The sequence below is a fragment of the Narcine bancroftii genome, chromosome 6 (assembly GCF_036971445.1).
Source record: "Narcine bancroftii isolate sNarBan1 chromosome 6, sNarBan1.hap1, whole genome shotgun sequence".
Classification (NCBI taxonomy): domain Eukaryota; kingdom Metazoa; phylum Chordata; class Chondrichthyes; order Torpediniformes; family Narcinidae; genus Narcine; species Narcine bancroftii.
Genome location: NC_091474.1, coordinates 190,187,780 through 190,208,667, shown reverse-complemented (window position 1 = coordinate 190,208,667; position 20,888 = coordinate 190,187,780). Strand labels below are relative to the sequence as shown.

At 41.0% G+C, this 20,888-nt stretch overlaps 1 protein-coding gene across 1 annotated transcript; it reads right to left on the bottom strand.

Annotated features, from left to right (window-relative positions):
* Positions 1-348: 348 nt before the first annotated feature.
* gja10b (gap junction protein alpha 10 b) lies at positions 349-20,524 on the bottom strand. The gene is made up of 3 exons (XM_069888113.1): positions 19,606-20,524; positions 3,872-4,398; positions 349-596 (listed from the first exon to the last, which is right to left on the bottom strand). The coding sequence occupies exons 1-3, from the start codon at positions 20,522-20,524 to the stop codon at positions 558-560; spliced, it is 1,485 nt and encodes a 494-aa protein (XP_069744214.1). The 3' UTR covers positions 349-557.
* Positions 20,525-20,888: the final 364 nt, after the last annotated feature.

Sequence of the window (20,888 nt, the reverse complement as noted above, 5' to 3'; positions counted from 1 at the left end):
TCATTTTCAACAGCAATACTTTTCAGTTAATTCATCTTGTATACCTCACTCGAAATCTCTCTTTCTTGTGACTTTGAATATCAGACCAAGAGTTGGAACAATAGAGGGCTATGGGTGTGAGGTGGTGAAAAATTAGATTATTGTCAAGTAGGTTTACATAGGTCAGCACAACATCAAGGACTGAAGGTCCTGTACAGTTCTGTTATGTTCTATGAATCTATGTTCTATGGAATATATTGTAATTAATGCATTGCATACTGATCAAATAAAAAAAATGAAACTGGTTAATTTTGTCACATTTATTTTGAAAAGCACTTTAAGCACCTATAAAATACATTTTACTGAATGGAGAGTTAAAGATGGTATGCGTCTTATTAAATATCTCATACATTAAACACTACAGTATAAGCAAGTTTGTAATGTTGAGAGATTATCATTAAAGCATTTATGCCTCAGTATTTTCAAAATTTCTTTTCCATTCCTACTCTTTGGAACCTTGTATTCTGAATGTCTTTAAATCATATAAATTACTGCATGTTTAATTTTGTTGATTTGTCTCATTTTTTCATGATGGAAGAAAGTTCTAGAAGCATGCTCTGAAAGAAAAAAGAAATAACATATTTTCATAATATTCTTTCACAATTTTAAAAAAACATGGAAATAATCCTCTACTCTTTATCGATAAGCATGAAATTGTTTCCTTTTCAATATTTGCCCTATTCTCTGTCAAACCTTGTTACCAAATCTGATTCACCAACAACTCTTCATGACGGTTCATTTTTGACCAAATTGTCATGGGTTAGATGGTGCTGATGGTGGTTATGTAGAGAAGTGACAATTATCATCTATGTGAGTGAGCATGTTCCAAAGCTGCACCTCTGTACAACCCATCTGACCTCCCCCTTTATCCCTGATTTGACTTGAAAAGTGGTATCTCATTAGAATGAGCAAAGGAGTTAGACACATTTTATATTTTGCTCTTCAGGTTTTGAGCAACCACAGCTGGCAAATGTAACACAGTCCCACTTGTGTTGTCCAGATGGATGAAGAACATCAGTGAAAATGGATGCTTTATTTCTCTGTGCTTATTTTAAATGAATTTCAGCAATCTATTTTTTTTTAATTGCACTCTTTTAAATATTTTATTTAACATTTTAAATAACATTGAAAAATACATATATATATATATATATAGGCTTATTGATATCAAATTATGTGAATATTTTCAACCCTCCCTCTTCTCTTTCCCTCCCAACTTTCTTCCCCCTTTCTAATCTAATAATAAAATAAAGAACAGATAAAGAAGAAATATATGTAGATAATATAGGAGAATGTCAATCTAAAAAATATAAATCTAAATAAAATTGATTTGAATTGTGGAGCCCAGGTTCACCACTCAGACCAGATACTGAGAGATCTTTAAATTTTTAAAGCAACACTTTTTTGGATATGGGCTCCATATTTCCCAAAAGGAATGATACATATTATGTAAATTATAAGTATTTTTTTTAAAGTGCAATACATGAACACATTCTGCATGTCATCTCTGTAACCCTAAATTTTAATGTTTATTTCAGAAATGTATTGATTACTTCAGAATAATGCTCTGAAATTGCAAATTCATAAATCAAGATTAAAATGGAAATCTGATTTGAATGTTAAAATCGATGAGAATCATTGGAAAGATGTGTAAACAAAGTATGACTAAAATTATTAATATTAGGTAAAGGTTAGTACAATATAATTTTTTACATAAATTATATTTAAGACTTAAGAAGTTAAAGAAATTTAATTTGACATTATCAGATTTATGTTTTAGATGTAACAAAGCTCTTGGTTCTTCTTGGTTTTGTCTGAAATTTTTAAAAATGAATAAAGTATTTGGAGTTACACTCCCAATGAATCCTATGATATTTTTCTTAGGAGATATTTAAAATATGTATTAAATTGGGATTAACCATGCATCAAATACAATATTTATGAATTGCTTTAGTTGTTATTACATGGAAATCGAATGTAGATTTAGTATTAAATAATTGCATTTTTATATGCATTTTAAATACTGCCAAATGTCTTTGATTATCAGAGGTGAGGGGTGTCTTGAATATGGTTATTGCCTCCAAAACTAGTATTTATTGTCCAGTCCGAATTATTCTTCAGAATGCCAAGAGGGATTTAGAAAAATCTCAAGTTTGGAACTTCGCAGGTTTTCACTCTCATTAAAAACCAGGTTCCTTAGTAACATGCTAAACATAGGAAACCAAACTGCGGTTCTACATTCTCTGAACATTTACCACAACAACCAGTCACCCAACCTGCTTCCATCCTAATCAATAATTTCTGCAATGTAGTCTCTTTGGTTTACTGTTTATGGTGTACCATGATTATGATGGTCCCAACTGATTCAGCCAGGCTTCCAGCATCTGCTCCCCAAATGTCATCAGGCCTGTAGGATCCTTGGGTTCAACTAGTTAAATTACTTTTGTGCTGTTGATGGAGGAGTCAAAAAGCAAACCTTCTTCTGTGTCTTCACAGCCATATAATACCTAGATATCTACATTTGAAACATCATATTTTTAACTATCTACAACTGTGAATATTTAGTTACACATCCTTTTATATTATAGCATATTTATATTTATTATCTTTTTATTTATTACATTATGTTATTATCTTTCCTAAACTTTCCTCCACTCACCTGAAACAGATGACCTCTGGTATTTGCTATTGCCACCCTGGAAAAAAAAGTACTAGCTGTCTACCTTATCATGAAATTATATACCCCATTAAATCACCTCTCATCCTTCGACACTCCAAATAGAAAAGCTTAGTCAACTTTGCTTCTTTAGAAGTTCTACAATCCAGGCAACATTCTGGTAAATCTCCACTCTAAAGCTTCTACATCCTTCCTATAATAAGGTGACAAGAACTGAACACAACATAGAGCTGCAACATTATTTCATGGCTCTTGAATTCAATCCCCTGACTAATAAAGACAAGCACACCATAACCTTCTTAACCACCCTATCAACATTAGGCTCCACATAGTTAAGAATCTTGCTATCAACCATGTACTTCTCCTTTAAATTTGACTTTCCAAAGTGCATCACTTCACACTTATCTGGATTGAACTCCATCTGCCATTTCTCCACCCAACTCTGCAAATGTCTATATCCTGTTGTAACCTATGACAATTTTCTGCACCTATCTACAGCAACTTCAACCTTTGTGTTATTTAACTTACTGACCCACTGCTCCACTTCTTCATCCATATCCTTTATAAAAGAAATCACAAAGATCAAGGGTCCCAGAACATGTCCCTGTAAAACACGACTAGACTCTGACCTCCAGCATGAAATGTTCCATCTAATACCATCCTCTGCCTTCTCTATTCAAGCCAAATCTGAATCCATGCAGCCATTCATCATGGCTTTCTCAATGAGCCTACCATGGAGGACATTGTCAAGCACCTTAACAAAATCTATGTACACCACATCCACTATCTTACGTTCATTACTTTCCTTTATCACCTTCTTTGAAAAAATTCACAGGCTTGTGAAGCATCTGTAGTAAAACAAGGCAAGGTGGAGAACATGCTTTTGGGATTCTCTTTGGTTGGACCACCCACTCATTCCATTTCAGTTCCAAATAGCCAGCAGGATACTAACAGAATAATGAAACCCAATTTAACATTTTACAGTAAATTGTATCACCTACCCTGAAATCCCACGTTTTAGGCCTCGCATATAATTGTTAACCACTATTTTCAGGGACTTTTTGCCTTGCTTCAACCAGATGGGTGCCCTGAAAATTCAGCCCATATATTTATATCATAATATATTAACAGTTTTATTTCAAGCCTGATACTTGCCATTGACATTCTACGTCCTGAAGGAGGAGGGGTAGTGGCTGGACTTTCTTCATTGTGCATTGACTCAGTACTTGAGCCATTTGTGGAAACTGGGCTTTGAGGGCGGCTAGCCATTGAGTTTTCAGAAATCTTCTTTGTTTTAATCCCAACGCAGCTCACCCTTCTCACTATGCCACCTTGAGGATCACCACAGTCTTCTGGATACTCTTTACAAGAACTGACTCTGCTCTGTTTGCGAAGAGCATTGCGGCTGGTGGCTGGGATTTCTGATTGGCTTGCAAGGTAGGTAGATACCTTGGCTTGTTCCGATGCATTATTAACATTGCTGCTGTTTTTTGAATCGTGGTCAATCGGATCGAGCTTTTTAGAAGTAACATCACTACTCGGTGAGTGATCCTGATTTTCCCTTCTATCATGTGTGTAGTTCACTTGATTTGAATGCTCCTCCTGATGCTGCTTGTGGTATTGCTCCAGCTCATCTTGAGATTTATCCACTGAGTATTCTCTTCCAGTTTGATTAGTTGGTTCTTAATATCACAAATGAAAATGTTTGTTATTTATCTGAGATGTTTAAAATATGTATTTGCATGCAACAAATCAAACATCTTCACATTTTAATATTTATATATTTATTGGATGTAAAATTACACATAACATATGTGATGTGACAATTCTAAACTGCTTGCCTATAATTTGATCTGTTTAAAAGATATTCAATCAAAATTCGTTCAAACCTGATCCTAAATGATGAGGTAAAAGCAACAGGGAGAAAGGATAATAGCCCACAAAATCAAGAAATTGAATAATTTTAAGCATAGCTGAGAAAGGGCTAGAAAACAATGTTGGGAGTTGTGTGAATATTCACCAACAATTATAGTCAATGCACAGATCAGGAAGTGGTCCTCTAATAATGGCGATACAATAATCCTGGGAGACTTTAATCTGTGTAAGTACTGGGGAAACCAAATTAGCAATAATAATGTGGAGCATGCAGAGTGCAAATAAGATAATTTTCTAAACCAATTAATGAAGTGATACAGAAAATCACTTGTATTGTGCAAAGAGAAAGGGATTAACCAACAATCTTGTAATTAAAGGAGATGTAAAGCAAAGACGATCATATGACAAAATTTTAAGTTTAATATAGTAGGTTAGGAAACTATATTATGAGACACACAATGACTAATATATAAACAATTAATTCATAGTTTTGAATAAATATAACCCTTTAAATTAGAAAATTACAATTTTAAAAAGTGATCTAATAACTTCTCTTGTTAGGCACCATCAAATCACTTTTTTGTGAAAAGCCTATTAATTATAAATGCAGGAAAAAAGGTTATAATGTTGTTAGGTAAAGCAGTTAGAATGGGCAATATGAAAATTTCAGAATTCAGCAAAAGAAACCAAAGAAATTGATAAGAAAAAATAGATTTGAGTGTGAGTAATAAAGTGGAAAACATAAAATAAGATTTAAGCGTCTATTGATATGTGGAAGGGGAAAGTTTTGTAAAATTTGTTTCTCACAGCCTGAGACAGAAGACATTGCATTGCAGAAAACATTTAGAAAAAGGAAAGAGCAAAGACATTGAATAAATATTTCATGCCTGATTTCACAGCCCTGAAACCTTTCTGGAAATAATGGAAAACCAGTCTGGAGTACCTGAATAAATGAAAGAATGCAGCACAATTTTAAAAGAAAATCCTGGCAAAATGAATGAAACTGAAAGCAAATAAATTGCTTGGACCAATAACCCTGCGCTGAATTTTTGAAAAGGTGGCAATAGAAATAATTGATGCATTGGGCAGTTGTCTTGCAAAATTCACTGATTCTAGGATTAGAAATTAGAAGGAGGTGGAGAGAGGGAAAACAAAGGTATCGATAATGATAATTAGGGTATTAAAATGCTGCAAAGTATTTGCAAAGATGTGGTTTTTAAAAAAAATGTGGTGACTTTTAAAAATATAGAATTTGGCATAGCATAGACTTAAGGAAATCCTGATTGACAATTCTGCTAGGATTTTTTGAGATGTTAACCATCAGACTAAAAAGGAAATGAGTGGATGTGATGTTTATGAATTTTTCGAAGGCCGAAGGAATCGCCTATGTTTTAACAAAAATAGAGCAGATTGAATTGGGCATGATACACTGATTGGATCTGTCCATTCAATAAGTGTATGGGAATAAACTGATTCTTTGAGGATTGAGACATAGTGACTAATTGCATGCCATGGAGATTGGTTTAAAGATGCTAGCTATTCACAACCTCTATGAGGGAAGCAAGTGTAATTTATCCATTTCTGCTAAGATTGATATGTGTCAGTTATGAGGAGCTTAAAAGAGACTTTCATGGGGATTTAAAATGACTTACAAGTATGAAACCATCACAGAGAGAATATAGTATGAATTAATGTGAGATCATCCACTTTGGTAGAAAAGTAGATAGGAATAGTATTTTTTAATAGGTTAAAGTTTAAAGAATTAAAGTTAGTGCTGAGAATGATCTGGACTTCTTTGTGCATGAATGACTTGAATTTAAGATTCAGGTATGGGATCCATTCAGGAAAAGCAAGTGGCACACTGGTGGTTAAAGAAGGATTTGAAAACAATATTATAGATAGTATTGCAGTTTTATAGGGCTCTGCTAAGATTACACAGGCAAAATTATCTACATTTCTGATCACCCTGACAAAGAAAAGATATATTTGCAAGAGGGAGTGCAAAGAAGGTTCACTAGTTTAATTTCTGGGTTGTGGATACACCTTTTTAGGAGAAATTAAGCAGACTGGGTGTATATTCGATTGAGTTTACAAAAATAACAAGTTGAAATGTACAAACTTCTTCTGGCTGACAAGGTGGATGCAGGGATGATATTTCTCTGGCTGGGTTAATTGAAACTAAAGCCATAGTCTCAATCAGCCATTCAGGACCATAATGAGAAAACATTTCTGTTATGCTTCTACTTTCAAGAAGAACGACTTTACGTGGGTTTAACACTTAACTGACTTTATTTTCCTTGAGCTGCTTCAACTGACTTCCAGCGACAATGCCCACGACTCCTGCCATCTACCACTTTTGGTTTCTGCCCAACTGCACGCATTACACGCTGGGAAATGTAGTTCTTATTTACAAGCATAATAACGCATCTTTCCCTTTTAAAAAAAAACAAACACAATATTATGTCAACACAAGGCTACCTACATTCTGTTGCCAGTCTTTTTCCGCTCAGAAGCTTTCAATCAGTCTCTGAGGTGATTTAACAGTCCTTTTTGGTTTTCTGTGTGTTTCCACCAGTGTATTGCTTGCATTTGCTGTGTTAGATTTAATGTCTTTCTGTGGACACTGAACCACGTGTTTCTTTTCTTCCTGTGCTGGACTCTTGCATACTGAGAGGTGATGGATTACGACCATGAGTTAGAGCTTGTGATCTATAGGAGAGGCATATTTTGCATGAAACAGTGGTCTGGCTGATGTCTTCAGAATCAAAATCAGGATTTATTGTCATGAAACTTGGGTTTTTTTTGCAGTATCATAGTGCAAACATACATATTATAACCATCTTATGACATTATTATATATAAAAAAAAACAATTGTAGAGCACAAAAAGTAAGGCAGTGTCTTTGGTTCATTGATTATTCAGGAATCTAATGGTAGCGGGGAAAAAGTTCAAGATTCAATTTCAATTTATTGACATAGTAATAAAACAATGTCCTATTACATGAAATTTCCTTTTGCCTGCTGCAAGGCAGATAGATTTGCCACCGGCAGAAATTGCCTAGGTGCCTCTTACATTTCTTACAGTCAGAGAAAGAGAAGCAAAAGAGAGTCCTCCCAGAAGAGTGTCCGTAGATTTGCCTCCAGCGCTTCTGGAGCCTCCTCAGCCACACAGCCCTCAGCACCTCCTCGCATCCCGGTTTCGATATCTGGTACCCCTCCGGCCAGTCTCCCAACAGCACTCTCCAGCAGCCTACAGTTTCCATGGGTTCCTTGCCTTGAGTTGCCAGCAGCCCACCACAGAGCCCCCTCACCGATCCACCTCTGTGGTCATAGTCCCGTGGGCCATCCCTTCTGTTTCTCCTTCACAGACAGGGGTTGGTCTCCCTGTTTTTTGGTGCCCTGCTCCAGTCCTCCACTTCCCCGGAATCTGCAGCCCCTCATGGCTGCTGCCGATTAATAGGTGCCGCCATCTTGGATGCAGACCCTGAGGTCGTGGGATCTCAAATAAAAACACTATCGGCTCCCTGAATGGACCGTTCAAAATCCGTGTGGAGTCAGCGGCAGTCGACTGGGTGGCTGGACCCTGCAGGAGCATTGCATCTCTGCTCCCCGCAGGTCTGCACCAGCGGCAGTGCTGCCACTACAGCGGCTCTGACAGTGCCAACATCTTTAGCTGTCCTTGTGATGCTAAGTGCTCATCTTCAGGCTGCTGTACCCTTTCCCCGATGGTAGCAGAGTGAAGAGGGCATGTTCTGGGTGGGGGGGGGTGGGGGGTCTTTGAGGATAGAGGCTGCTTTTTTTTTAAAGACACCACCTCATGTAGATATCCTCGATGGAGTGAAGTTTGGTGTCTGTGATGTCGCAGGCTGAGTTAACAACCCTTTGGAGGTTATTCTTGTCCTGAGAGTTGGCGCCTCCATACCAGGCAGTGATGCAACCAACCAGAATACTCTCCACAGTACACCTGTAGGAGCTTATGAATGTCTTCTGTGATAGACTGAACCTCCTCAGACACCTCATAAAGTATAGTCACTGGTGAGCATTCTTTCTGATTGCATCAACATGGAGGCTCCAGGAGAGATCTTCAGAGATGCTGATAGCCAGAAATTTGAAGTTCTTGACCCTCTCCACTACTGAGCCCCTGATGAGGACTGGGTTGTGTTCCCCTGACTTCCTCCTGAAGCCCACAATCATCTCCTTGGTTTTGCTGATGTTGAACACAAAGTTGTTGTCATTACCCCATTCAATGAGCTGATCTATCTCCCTCCTGTACGCTTCCTCATTGCTATTTGTGATTCTGCTGACAACTGTGGTGTTATCAGCAAACTTGTAGATGGCATTGGAATTGTTCTTGGCCACTCAGTCATGGGTGTATAACGAGAAGAGCAGTGGGCTAAGCACTCATTCACACTGACTGTGATTTTCCAATCATAAAGTCAAGGATCCATTTGCAGAGGCCTAGAGCTTGTAGCTTCTTGACCAGCATTGAGGGGATAATAGTATTGAAGGCCGAACTGTAGTCTATGAAGAGCAGTTGTATGCATGAATTGCTGTTTTTGAGGATATCCAGAACTGAGTGGAGACCCAATGATATTGCATCTGCTGTCGAGCGATTGTAACAGTAGGTGAATTGCAGTGGGTCCAGATCTTTACTTAGATATGTGTTAATTCTGGCCATGACCAGCCTTTCGAAGCATTTCATCACTGTAGAGGTTAGTGCTACTGGGTGGTCATCGTTGAGGCTGCTTATGTTACTCCTCTTGGATAATTGATATCCCTTTTGAAGCAGGTGGGAACATTTGCCACAATGAGAGGTTGAAAATGTCCGTGAACACTCTGGCTAGTTGGTTGGTGCAGATTTTCAGTACCCTGCCAGGTATGTCATCAGGCCCTGATGCCTTGTGAGTGTTTACCCTCTTGAATGATGTTCTGACATCGCCCTCAGAAACTGATATCACAGGGTCCTCCGCCTTTGCAGGGATTCTAGTAGGGATTGTTTGATGATTCTTCTTCTCAAAACAGGCATAGAATGTGTTCAGCTCATCGGGTAGTGAAGCATCGCAGCCATCTATAGTGTTTACCTTCGCTTTGTAGGCTGCAATGGCCTGCACTCCCTGCCATAGCTGGTGTGTATCTGTTTCTGGCTCTAGCTTCCTCCAGAATTGCCACTTTGTTTTGGAGATGGCCTTCTGCAGATCTTACTTAGACTCCTTGTAAAGATCTTGATTCCCAGCTTTACACACCCTTGTTCTCACCCTCAGCAGATTGCGGATTCTCTGATTCATCCAGGGTTTCTGGTTGGGGAACATACGGTATTTGTGTGAGGGCACACACTCATCCACACAGTCTTGATGAAGTTGGTGACACCTTTTGCATATTAATTCAAGGCTATGGATGAATTCTTGAATATGTTCCAGTCCACCGAGACCAAGCAGTCCTACAGATGCTCCTCCGCCTCCCTCGACCATACTTTCGTCATCTTCACCACTGGTGCTGTGGTCTACATCCTCTGCCTGTACCCTGGGTGAAGTACAACCAGCTGATCAGATTTGCCAAAGTGCTGTCATGGTACAGCTCGGGATGCATTTTTCATGATGGTGAAGCAGTTGTCGAGTGTGTTGGTTCCCCTGGTCTCACTTCTTCAGGTTGGCCAGATTGAAGTCTCCCACAATGATCGGGAAGGCATCTGGATGTGCTGTCTCATGGCTGTTTTTCACAGTGCTCAGTCCCTCCAGTGCCAGCCTGACATTAGCCCGGGGTGGACTGTACACTGCGACCAGGATGATGGTGGTGAACTCCCTTGGCAGGTAGAATGGACGACACTTGTTCGCCATATGTTCCAGGTCGGGGAGCATGACTGGGACATAACTGTTAAGTCTGTGTACCACGATGAACTGATGATGACACACACGCCACCTCCCACAATGGATGGTGTAGCCCTTGGGTGCAGTGCTGTGTCTGGAATGTCCGGATTTAGCCATGTTTCTGTAAAGCACATCACGCAAAATTCCCTGATGTCTCTCTGATGTTGAAGTCTGGCTTGGAGTTCAAGATTGTTCTCCAGGGACTCTATGTTGGTCAGGTGGATGGTAGGGAGTGGAAGCCACAGATCCTGGAGTCTCAGCTTGACCTGTAGCCACCCTCCACCCCCCACATATATGTAGTTGGTTCTTCTTTACCTGGCTCGTGGGTCTGCTGCTGGAGTTGTTGTTGTACCTGCAGGAGTAGTTGTTGTACCTGCTTGAGCTGGTTAGTTTAAAACTCCCACAGATTTGTTGTTTAAAGGTCCATCGGCCCGACGAGGATTGCCGATTCTGCCGATTCCAAGTGATCTTAGGACCTTCAGGTAAGATTGATTTTATGTTTCTCATTTTTTGCTTGATTTTTTTTCAGAGTTCCGAATGGGAATATTTTATTCCCATCAGAGCTGCTCGCAAAGAGTCACTGCTGTAAGGCGCCATTTTGATAATGGTTCATTCTTGCTCATTATATCACCTCTTGACCTCACCAAGGTGTACTTCATGTATCTTCTGGAGCATTTCCTTGCAAAGCAACACTGGAATCACAAACCTGCTCCCTTTGAAAACCATATCTTTCACAACTGACAGTTCATCTCTGCATATCCAATCATCCTGAATACTCATTGGACAGTCATTCGTAGCTGCTGGCCATCATTTCTGTATTGTATCTTTGAGCACTTTCATTGTTTCATCTGTCTCTGTTGCTTTTATGATCTGCTCTGTTCTATCTCGGGATATTGGAAATGAGATGATAATCATGTCAACATCGGCCTGTATCTCCATGTTAACCTCTTGGTCACACTTTTCTTTTCTTGTCAACTATTTGAGACAGTGCATCAGCTACAAACATGTATTTTCCTGGCATGTAGAACATTTTCACATCATAAAGTAAACCTGGTAATTATAAGCCTCTGAATCTGACATTAGTGGTGGGTAAATTAATGGAAAGTGTTCTTAGAGATGGTATATACAATTATTTGGAAAGATTAGATGTAGTCAACATGATTTTGTATGTGGTAGATCATGTTTAACAAACCTTTTAGAGTTTTTGAGGAGGTTACTAAGAAGCTTGACAAGGGGAAGGCTGTGGATGCTGTCTAAATGGACTTTAGGAAGGCTTTTGACAAGGATCCACATAAGAGGTTAGTTAGGAAGGTTCAAGTATTGGGTGTTAATGTTGAAGTAGTGAAATGGACTCAACAATATTTCAAAGGGAGATTCTAGAGAGTAGTGGTAGAAAATTGTTTCTCATATTGGAGGCTGGTGACTAGTTAAGTGTCTCAGGAATTGTATTGGGTCCATTGTTGTTTGTTAATGATCTAGATGATAGGGTGGTAAATTGGAATAGTAAGTATCCAGATGATATGAAGATTGGTGGTGTTGTGGACAGTGAAGAAGGTTATCAAAGCTTGTAGTGAGATATAGGAGAGAAGAGTGGCTGAAAGATGGCAAATGGAGATAAATGTGAGGTGCTACATTTTGGTAGGACTAATTAGCAATGGCCATAAATGTTAAATGGTAGACAATTGAGGAATGCAGTAGAACAAAAGGATTGAGGAATTCTGATACATAATTCTGTGAAAGTTGAGTCGCATGTTGATAGGGTGTTCAAGAAAGCATTTGGTATGTTGGCCTTCATAAATCAGAGTATTGAATACAGGAGTTGGGATGTCATGTTGATATTGTATAAGACATTGGTGAGGCCAAATTTGGAATATTGTATGGAGTTTTGGCCTCCGAATTATTGGAAGGATATAAACAGAAAAGAGATAGTGTTGAGGAGATTTACAAGAATGTTGCCTGGGTGTCAGGGTTTGAGTTAAAGGAAAAGGTTGAGTAGCTGGGACTTTATTTCCTGGCGCATAGAAGATTGAGGGGTGATTTGATAGAGGTATTTAAAATTATGAGGGGGATAGGTAGAGTCAATGTGGACAGGCATTTTCTATTGAGAGTGGGGGAGATTCAAACAAGAGGACATGGATTGAGATTGAAGGTGGAAAATTTTGAAGGAAATAGGAGGGGGAATTTCTTCACTCAGAGGGTGGTGGGAGAATGGAATGAACTTCAACTGAAGTGGTAGATGCAGGTTCAATTCTAATATTTAAGGAAAAGTTGGTTAGGTATAAAGATGAGAGAGGTGTGGAGGGTTATGGGCCGGTGCAGGACAATGGGAATAGGTGGTGGGAGAATGCGTTCAGCATGGACAAGAAGGGCCAAACTGGCCTGTTTCTGTGCAGCAGTTGTTAGATGATGATATGATTATTTCTGCAGCCTTATCAACATTTGCTGTACTCTCATGGGACAATCATTTAGTGGTTTGGAAATAATTGAGACTAGTGGTTTATGGTCTGTCTCCACTTCAAAAGGTTGTTCAAAAGTATATTGGAACCTTGCATATGCATAAATTCTGGCGAGAAGTTTTTTCTTTATCTATGCATATCTTGTTTCTGCATTGTTAAATTTGTTTTAGGTCAGTTGAACCAATGCAATGTGTCAGCATCATTACATGATTAAACATGCTAAATTCAATGAAAGGTAATTTAATGTTTCTCCAACTTCTTATGTGATATCTGAAATTATCTTTGTATTCAGCTTGAAGTTGCTTATCAGAATCTTACTTTTTCTTTCAAGAAGCAAACTTTTTGGAAAAAAATGTGTTGTCTAGTGCTATTGGAAAGGATTATTTGGGACAGCATTTATGAGTATTTTGGAGAAGTATAGTCTTGGTAGGGAGAGTCCACATGGCTTTGTGATGCCCATGCCTCATGAGCTTAATTGAGTTTTCTGAGGAGGTGAAAGTGAAGTGATGGATGTGGTGCATGGAGATTTTGGAAAGGTGCTTGACAAGGTCCTCTATGATAGGCTTATTTAGAAAGTCATGAGGCATGGGATCAATGAAAATTTGCCTACGTGGATTTGGAACTGGCTTGCCTGTAGAAGGCAGAGGGTAGTAGTGGATGGACTGGATCTACCTGGAAGTCAGTGTGCCATGGCATTCCAGAGGGATCTGTTCTGGGAGCCCTGCTCTTTGTGATTTTTATAAATGATTTGGACAAAGAGGGGGGGTGGGGGGGGGTGGGTCAGCAAGTTTGTAGATGACTCGATGTCTATTGGTGTGGAAAGCATAGAGGATAGTAAGGTATGATACAATGGAATAGAGACAGGTTGCGGAGATGGGCAGAAAAGTGGTGCATGGAGTTCGATATAGTAAAGTGTTAAGTGATGCACTTTGGAAGATCAAACTTGAAGGAGGAAAACATGGGTAATGGCAGCATTCTTAGCAGTGTGGAGGAAAAAGAGATCTTGGGATCCAAGCCCATCGATCCCTAATGTTGCCATCTAAGTTGATCAGGTGGTTAATAAGATGTATGGTGTGTTGACCTTCATTAGTCAGGGGATTGAGTTCAAGAGCCATGAGGAAATTTACCAGGATGCTGTCTAGATTGAAGAACATGTGTGCATGTTTTTCATCAAGGACAAGAGAATACTGTTTCATCACGTTGTACTTGTGCAATTGGATGATAATAAACTTGAACGATGTTTAGTGAAGAAAGGTTGAGTGAGCTAAGGCTTTTCTCTTTGGAGCAATAGAGGATGAAAGGCGACTTAAAAGGAGTGCATAAAATTATGAGAAACCTAGATCACATGGACAACCAACACCTTTTCCCCAGGGTGGAAACAGCTGTACCAGAGGATATTCACATAAAGTGAGTGGAGGAAAGTTTAGGGGAGATATCAGAGGTATGTTTTTAACAAAGAGAGTGGTGAGAACCTGGAATGCATTGCTGAGGGTGTAGGTAGTGTTAGACACAATAGGGACATTTAAAATACTCTAAGATTGGTATGTAAATGTCAGAAAAATATGTTATGGGTGTGAGGTCAGGAAGGATTAGATTGTGGCAGAGCAGGTTTAATTGATTGCCTCACTATCAAGTGCTGAAGGGCCCCTATTGTGCTGCACTGTTCTATGTCCTATGATCTAAAATTGCTATGGCGTACAACTGCAGGACCAGGCCTTGATAACATCATTTCATTCTTCTATTTATTTGAGTTTCTCCTTCTTCCCCTGCTGCAAATGTTATTCTCTTTCAATTGTGGACACATCATTGGGATACAAAGCCTCACGTCAGTGGGCTGTTTGCACTTGGGGTATCACAGCTGAACCCTGGCATCTAAAAATGCAACTGTTGGCTGTGACTCTCCTCTCCCTTGAACACTGCTGTCCAAATTAATATCCTGGCAATCCAGATGTGGAGATTTTCAATTTGGCAAAATGCTTATCGAGGGTTTCAAAAACACATGGAAAGGTTTTCTCTTTGAAATGTTAACTCATTTTCTCTTTCCATATGTTCTACCTGACTGTCTAAGGACAATCAGTATTTTCTGTTTTGTAAGTGAATACATGTATGATGCACATTCAACGGGGTGGAGTGCAGATATCATCCACACAAGTTATTGCATGTGTCTGTGGATCGTCAGTCCTTCTCTAATGGACTGCCATGCTCTGACCATCCAATCTTGTCCTGGTTGGGATCATTCAACAAATGAGTCTGAAGACTGCAGAGGCCTCTATGGACAACTGTTTTATGAGCTGAATTATTTCGAGCAATATTTCTCAACCTGGGGTCCATGGACCACTGCGGATCTGATGGGTTTGTTACAGGTGACATACAGTGAAAGATCAATGTTTCTGTTAATAATAAACGAGTAATCTTTAAATGATTTAAATTAGTTAATTTAATTTAAATGTTTAAATTATTATATGACTATATTAAAAAAGTATTTTAAAATGTTCCAACGAAACCAAAACAAAATCCCTCTCGGCAATTTTGGAGGAGCTCATTATTTGTAATCTGATTCCACAAAAAGAACCTGAGGAGTCAACAGGTCTCCGACTCTCAGTGCGAAACACAATCAGACATAACACACATCCAGACAAACCATGCACATGCAGGACAAGTATTGGTTTTCTATCGAAATACTTTTGTGGGTTCAGTGGGTTGTCGGACTCTGGCCTTACCCTACCCTCAATTAAACTTCTCCCTCATATTTTAAAGCGAAATAATTTGGATCGAATTCCTACTAACTTAGTACGATCCTCTACTTCAGCAATCAAACCTGTTACTGTGGCAATCAGCCTTCTAACTCTAATTCCCAAAATAAATCTTATAATAATTAAAAGGATAAGAATAATTCCCCAGATGCCAGTGATGCAGATAAATGAGGGAATAGTGAATGTCACTGAATTAGCAGGTCACGAACTCCAGGAGGTGAAAGAGAGACTTAAAGTAGTTGTGCAGGAAAGTGTGGAGACAATAAAGGAATTGACGAAGGGAATAAAGAATGATGTATGTAAAGTAAGGGAAACTAGTATGTGACTGGAAAAAACAAATGAGAGAGAGCAAGAACAAACACTTGAGAATGCCTTCTGGTTAGGAATGTCAGAGGATCACTCCACCCCCACTCCTCACAACAAACAACAGGGAGTCGAGGAGACAAGGAGGGGAGGGGACCCAGTGAGTGTAAGATGGCAGCGAGAAAGAGTTCAGGACGAGGAAAGTGAAAGTGCAAGTGACAGTGTGGAAAGTGAGGATGAAGATATGGAGCATCAAATAACGACTAGGGGGAAAATGACTACACATAAAGGACAGGATCAGGGAAGAGCTCGCTCCCCTTCGGGATATGGGTTGCGAGACCGGGAGGAATTAAGTCATCCAGAAAGGTATAGACAGATGCTGCTAATTTATAAGGGACCGCAAGTTGGGGAAAGGTATCAACCCTTCTCATTCACTGATATGAATTGTGTTTTGGATAAAATGCCACCTCCTACTGAGGGAGGCGGTGCGTGGATGGGAAAGTTCTGCCAACATACGATGGGACATAAGATAGCCATGGGAGACTGGAGGGCATTATTAGGCAAACAGCTTGGGCTGTGGGAAATACAGCAGGTAGAAATGGTCGCAGGAACCACTATGTGCCCTGATGCCGAACCATTTGCAAAACATACTATGGCACTAGGAGGTGCAATGTGGGATAAGTTTCCCATTCACCCCGGTGTCATGCAGTCCCTGACATTTTCCATTAAGGAGGACTCGGAGGACTCAGCCTTTTTGAATCAGTGTAAAGAGACTTGGACAGATAAAGCCGGAGTGCACCCTGCCACAGGACCCTTGCAAACTACACTGTTTAGATCTGCCGTAATGAACGAGTTGCCAGCTGTAGTCAGGGAGGCGTTAAAGAATAACCCTGATATTCCTGGTTGCTCGACTGAGCAATGGGAAAAGCATTTGACCCATCATATGAGATGTTATAGGGCCAAGCAAGAGGAGGACAAACAAAGTAGGGAGTCGGCACAAGTGCAGCTACTTAAGCTCCAATTGGAAAAGGCTAGGAAAAAGGCCAATGAGACAAAAAATAATCCCTCAAAGGGTGAAAACCAGATGGTTCAGCAGCCACTATAAGGGAATAATACGTATTGGCACCTGGACCCAAATTGGGCACCGAGATCCACCTATGGGAACAGGACTGGGGGTCCAAAGGGGGAATTCTGAAGAAGAGGGAGAGGTTGGCGTGTTCCACGAATGCCACCATCCGTATGTTTTAGATGTGATCATCCAGGACACTGGAAAAGAGAGTTCCCCCTAATATGCAGAAGGGGATATGGACCACTACAATATGAACCTTGGGTACATCCCCAGAAATCATCAGTACCACCTCCAGTATATCAAGCACCCCATGCGGCTATAGCTCTGACAGGACAACTCCCATTGCTAAAGGAGGAGGAGCAATGGTGCCAGCAGTGACGGGGCCCGAGCACCCAGGAGCAGGCTGGGTTGGCAGACCCCTTCCTGCAAATAAAAGTGATGGGCATGGAAGTATCCTTTTTAGTAGATACAGGTGCCAGATTTTCAACACTTACCAGCGCTGAGTTTCAATCTAAAAAATCATCCTCTAGCATCCAGTTGATAGGGTTCTCGGGTACACCAGGAAATCTGCCATTTTCTAAGCCACTAATCACTTCTGTGGCCGGACAGACTTTCACACACCAATATATTCTGTCGGCGATGTGCCCGACTAATCTTTTGGGCAGAGATCTGCTGGTCAGGTGTGGAGCATCGGTCCTTTGTGGACCCAGTAGAATAAAGGTCACCTATCCAAATGGATATTCAGTGAACTGTTCATTAACTACTCTTTGTTCCAGTTCTCAGATGTTGTTGTCAGCCGCTGGAGGATCCTCATCTGAGGGACTGTGGGCCGACATTTACTGGAGACTGCTAGAACCGGAGGACCCACAGAAGGGAGGGTTGCTAAAGCTTTATAATCAATGGAAGCCGTGGATCCAGACGTTACACCCGTATACCCCTCCTTCGGACCCCCTCCATGTTACCCTCTTTTACGATAGTGATGGGGATGAAATTTATCAGCATGCTTTTTATAAAGAGGTAGAGGGCAGGCAATGGGAAATTAATTCGGACTACATAGTATTAGGAAAGGAGGGAGTGGCCGCTACGGTTGCATTGACATCTGAGCAGCTTGAGTGGTATGTGATGGCCAGTGAGGCCGTACCTCATGTCACTCTTGCAATTGGCACTAATCACCAGGCAAAAGATTTGGGACCAATGTGTCGGAACTTGATGTCCTTGAGGGACTGGTCCGATACTCAAATACCAACAGTGCAGTTCTCTCCATCTGGTCAGGCGTACAGGATTTTGTACCCTTCAAATGATCGGGTCCTCCTAGAGCATAGACAGATTGAACGCTTTCATGGTAGAGAAAAGATGGATCATCCCGACTCTGCCTCTATGTTAGATTCTCTCCCTGAGAACCTTTGGTCAGTGGGACCAGCAGACGTGGGTTTTTGCCAGCAGGTTGATTCCATAACCTTTGAACTTTCAGATTATACTCCCATTTGGCAGACACAGTATCCCCATAAACCCGAGGCTGAGGTGGGTCTGGCAGATACCATTGATGGCCTAATGTATTCAGGGGTGTTGAGCATTCATGTTCGAGTTGGAATACGCCCATCTTACCTGTTCCGAAACAGGACACGGGGATATATCGGATGGCCCATGATTTAAGGCGCATCAATGGTATTGTGCGAACACCCACAGTTCCAGTATCAAACCCATATACTGCCATGACTGCTTTAACCCCTGACCACAAGTGGTTCTCTTGTATAGATTTAGAAAATGCTTTTTTTTGTTTGCCGCTGGCAGAACAATTAAGAGATGTGTTTTCCATTACGTATAGAGGTATAAAGTTACATTATACTCGACTCCCGCAGGGCTTTATCTTATCCCCAGGGATTTTCAATCAGGTTTTGAAAGAACAGCTGGGGGGCTAGTACTGCCATGTGGGGTAGTTCTGATCCAGTACATAGATGACATCTTATTGGCAGCACCTGATCATGTCTCCTGTTTGGAGGCCACAACGCTCCTGCTAATGCAGCTGTTCAAGGCAGGTTTTAAAGTCTTTCATTTAAAGCTGCAATGTTGCAGACAAGTGGTTTCCTTTTTAGGAAGAATGGTCTCAACGAAAGGTACAGGAATATCCCCTGTGCATCAGCGATATTACATCATCCTAAACCAAGGGTCTATCTTCAATAGAAGAAAATTTAAACAACAGAAGGAAGCGAAGGAGCAGAGGAGGGCATATGTACATAACATGACATTGGCTTGCATGGCTGTGGAAACAAACCTTCAGCATTCTACTAAAAAGGCATCCCCTATCCAAAAGGAGAAAACGGGGGACGAGATGACAGGGGAGGTTAAGCCATCAGCCCCGCTCTATCCAAAGTTACCAGAGTCGTTGCCACCACCTTATCCATTTCCCCCTTTTGTAACCCTAACCCTAACCCCTTGGTGCCAACAGGGAGGAAATAGGGAACCTCGAAATCCTAACTAGCTGCGTGTTCATGTAACTGATTCTTTCGACGATACTGTATATTCTTCTACCGTCGAAAGAATTGAATTGACCTACATATAAAATATATCACCTTTGGTTGTTCCAAGCGTTGTCGAAGACAGACAGATTGGAATATCGGCGAGGTCTCCCTCTCCTGGGAAAGATTGATAGCGGCTGAAGACCATGGGCACAAGTTTATGAGGCGAAGAGTTGGTGAGAATGCAAGCCTGCTCCACCACGGAGTTCTTTTTGGATCTGCAGAGGCTCAGCTCGGAGTCCAGGTGAAGCCCTTGTTTGATCTTTTTGATGCCCAGGTGAATAATTTCCAGTATATTCAGGAACAAGGAGAAGGCAGCTATGCTGAGCATGAAGAGGAGGAAAATAGTCTTTTCTGTGGGCCTGGAAACGAAGCAGTCCACGATATTGGGGCAGGGCGACCGAAGGCATTTGTAAAGGGGATCAAGCCGAAAGCCATACAAGAGGCATTGACCCACCATGAAGCCAATTTCCATCACCGATCGGGTCAAAATGTGGAGCACGTACGTGCGTAAAAGTGTACCGCGGAGTGGCGCCTTGTTCACCTTCCTCTGCTCTTCCAACTTCCTCAGTTCTTTCTCCAGCCTTTTGTGCTCCTCCAGCATCGCCTCCGTGTCTTCCAGCTCGGCGCGTAGGTGGGCTTTCTTTCGCTGCCTTTCTTTCTCCAGTGCTCTCAGCCGGTAGAGTGCGTGACCCATGTAAACCAGAGACGGGGAGGACACGAAGATAACCTGCAAGACCCAGTACCTAATGAGGGAGATGGGGAAAGCCTTGTCGTAGCAGACATTTCTGCAGCCTGGTTGCTCCGTATTGCAGATGAATTCAGCCTGCTCGTCATCCCACACGTCCTCGGCGGCCACCCCGAGAACCAACATCCTGAAAATGAACAAGATTGTTAACCAGATCTTGCCCACGATCGTTGAGTGAACGTGCACCTCCTCCAAAATACTGCCCAGTAAATTCCAATCGCCCATCTTCACGGGTTCATTTATTTCAGCCTGAAAACGGCAAGGTTTTTTAAATCCACTTTTGTATCTTCTGCCTGGCCAACCCCGTTGTGAAAGTCTGACCTCTCCCTGTTTATTTCCCTATCGATCGCCGGTCGTCCCGAACCAGTCCGCGGCCGCCGCCAACCCCTGCTCGCAGATACTCTTCACAGAAACTGGTTGGTTATCAATGCAAACTTAAAGATCAGGACATTTCGGACCATTGTACACGGTTTCTGATTATCAATCTCATCCACGACTCGAAACTCAGAGTTCTTTCTTGGCTTTTCTTATATAGAGGCACAACAATTTCCAAAAAGCGAAAATATTGCAAAATAAGTATGGGTTCTGC

Excerpts from the sequence above, each read along its gene's own strand:
- gja10b (XM_069888113.1), bottom strand. The coding sequence starts at position 20,524 with ATGGGCGATTGGAATTTACTGGGCAGTATTTTGGAGGAGGTGCACGTT. Across the intron at positions 4,399-19,605 it reads AACGCTTGGAACAACCAAAG|AACCAACTAATCAAACTGGA; the intron begins GTGATATATTTT and ends TGTGATATTAAG. Across the intron at positions 597-3,871 it reads CAGGACGTAGAATGTCAATG|AGCATGCTTCTAGAACTTTC; the intron begins GCAAGTATCAGG and ends TTTTTCTTTCAG.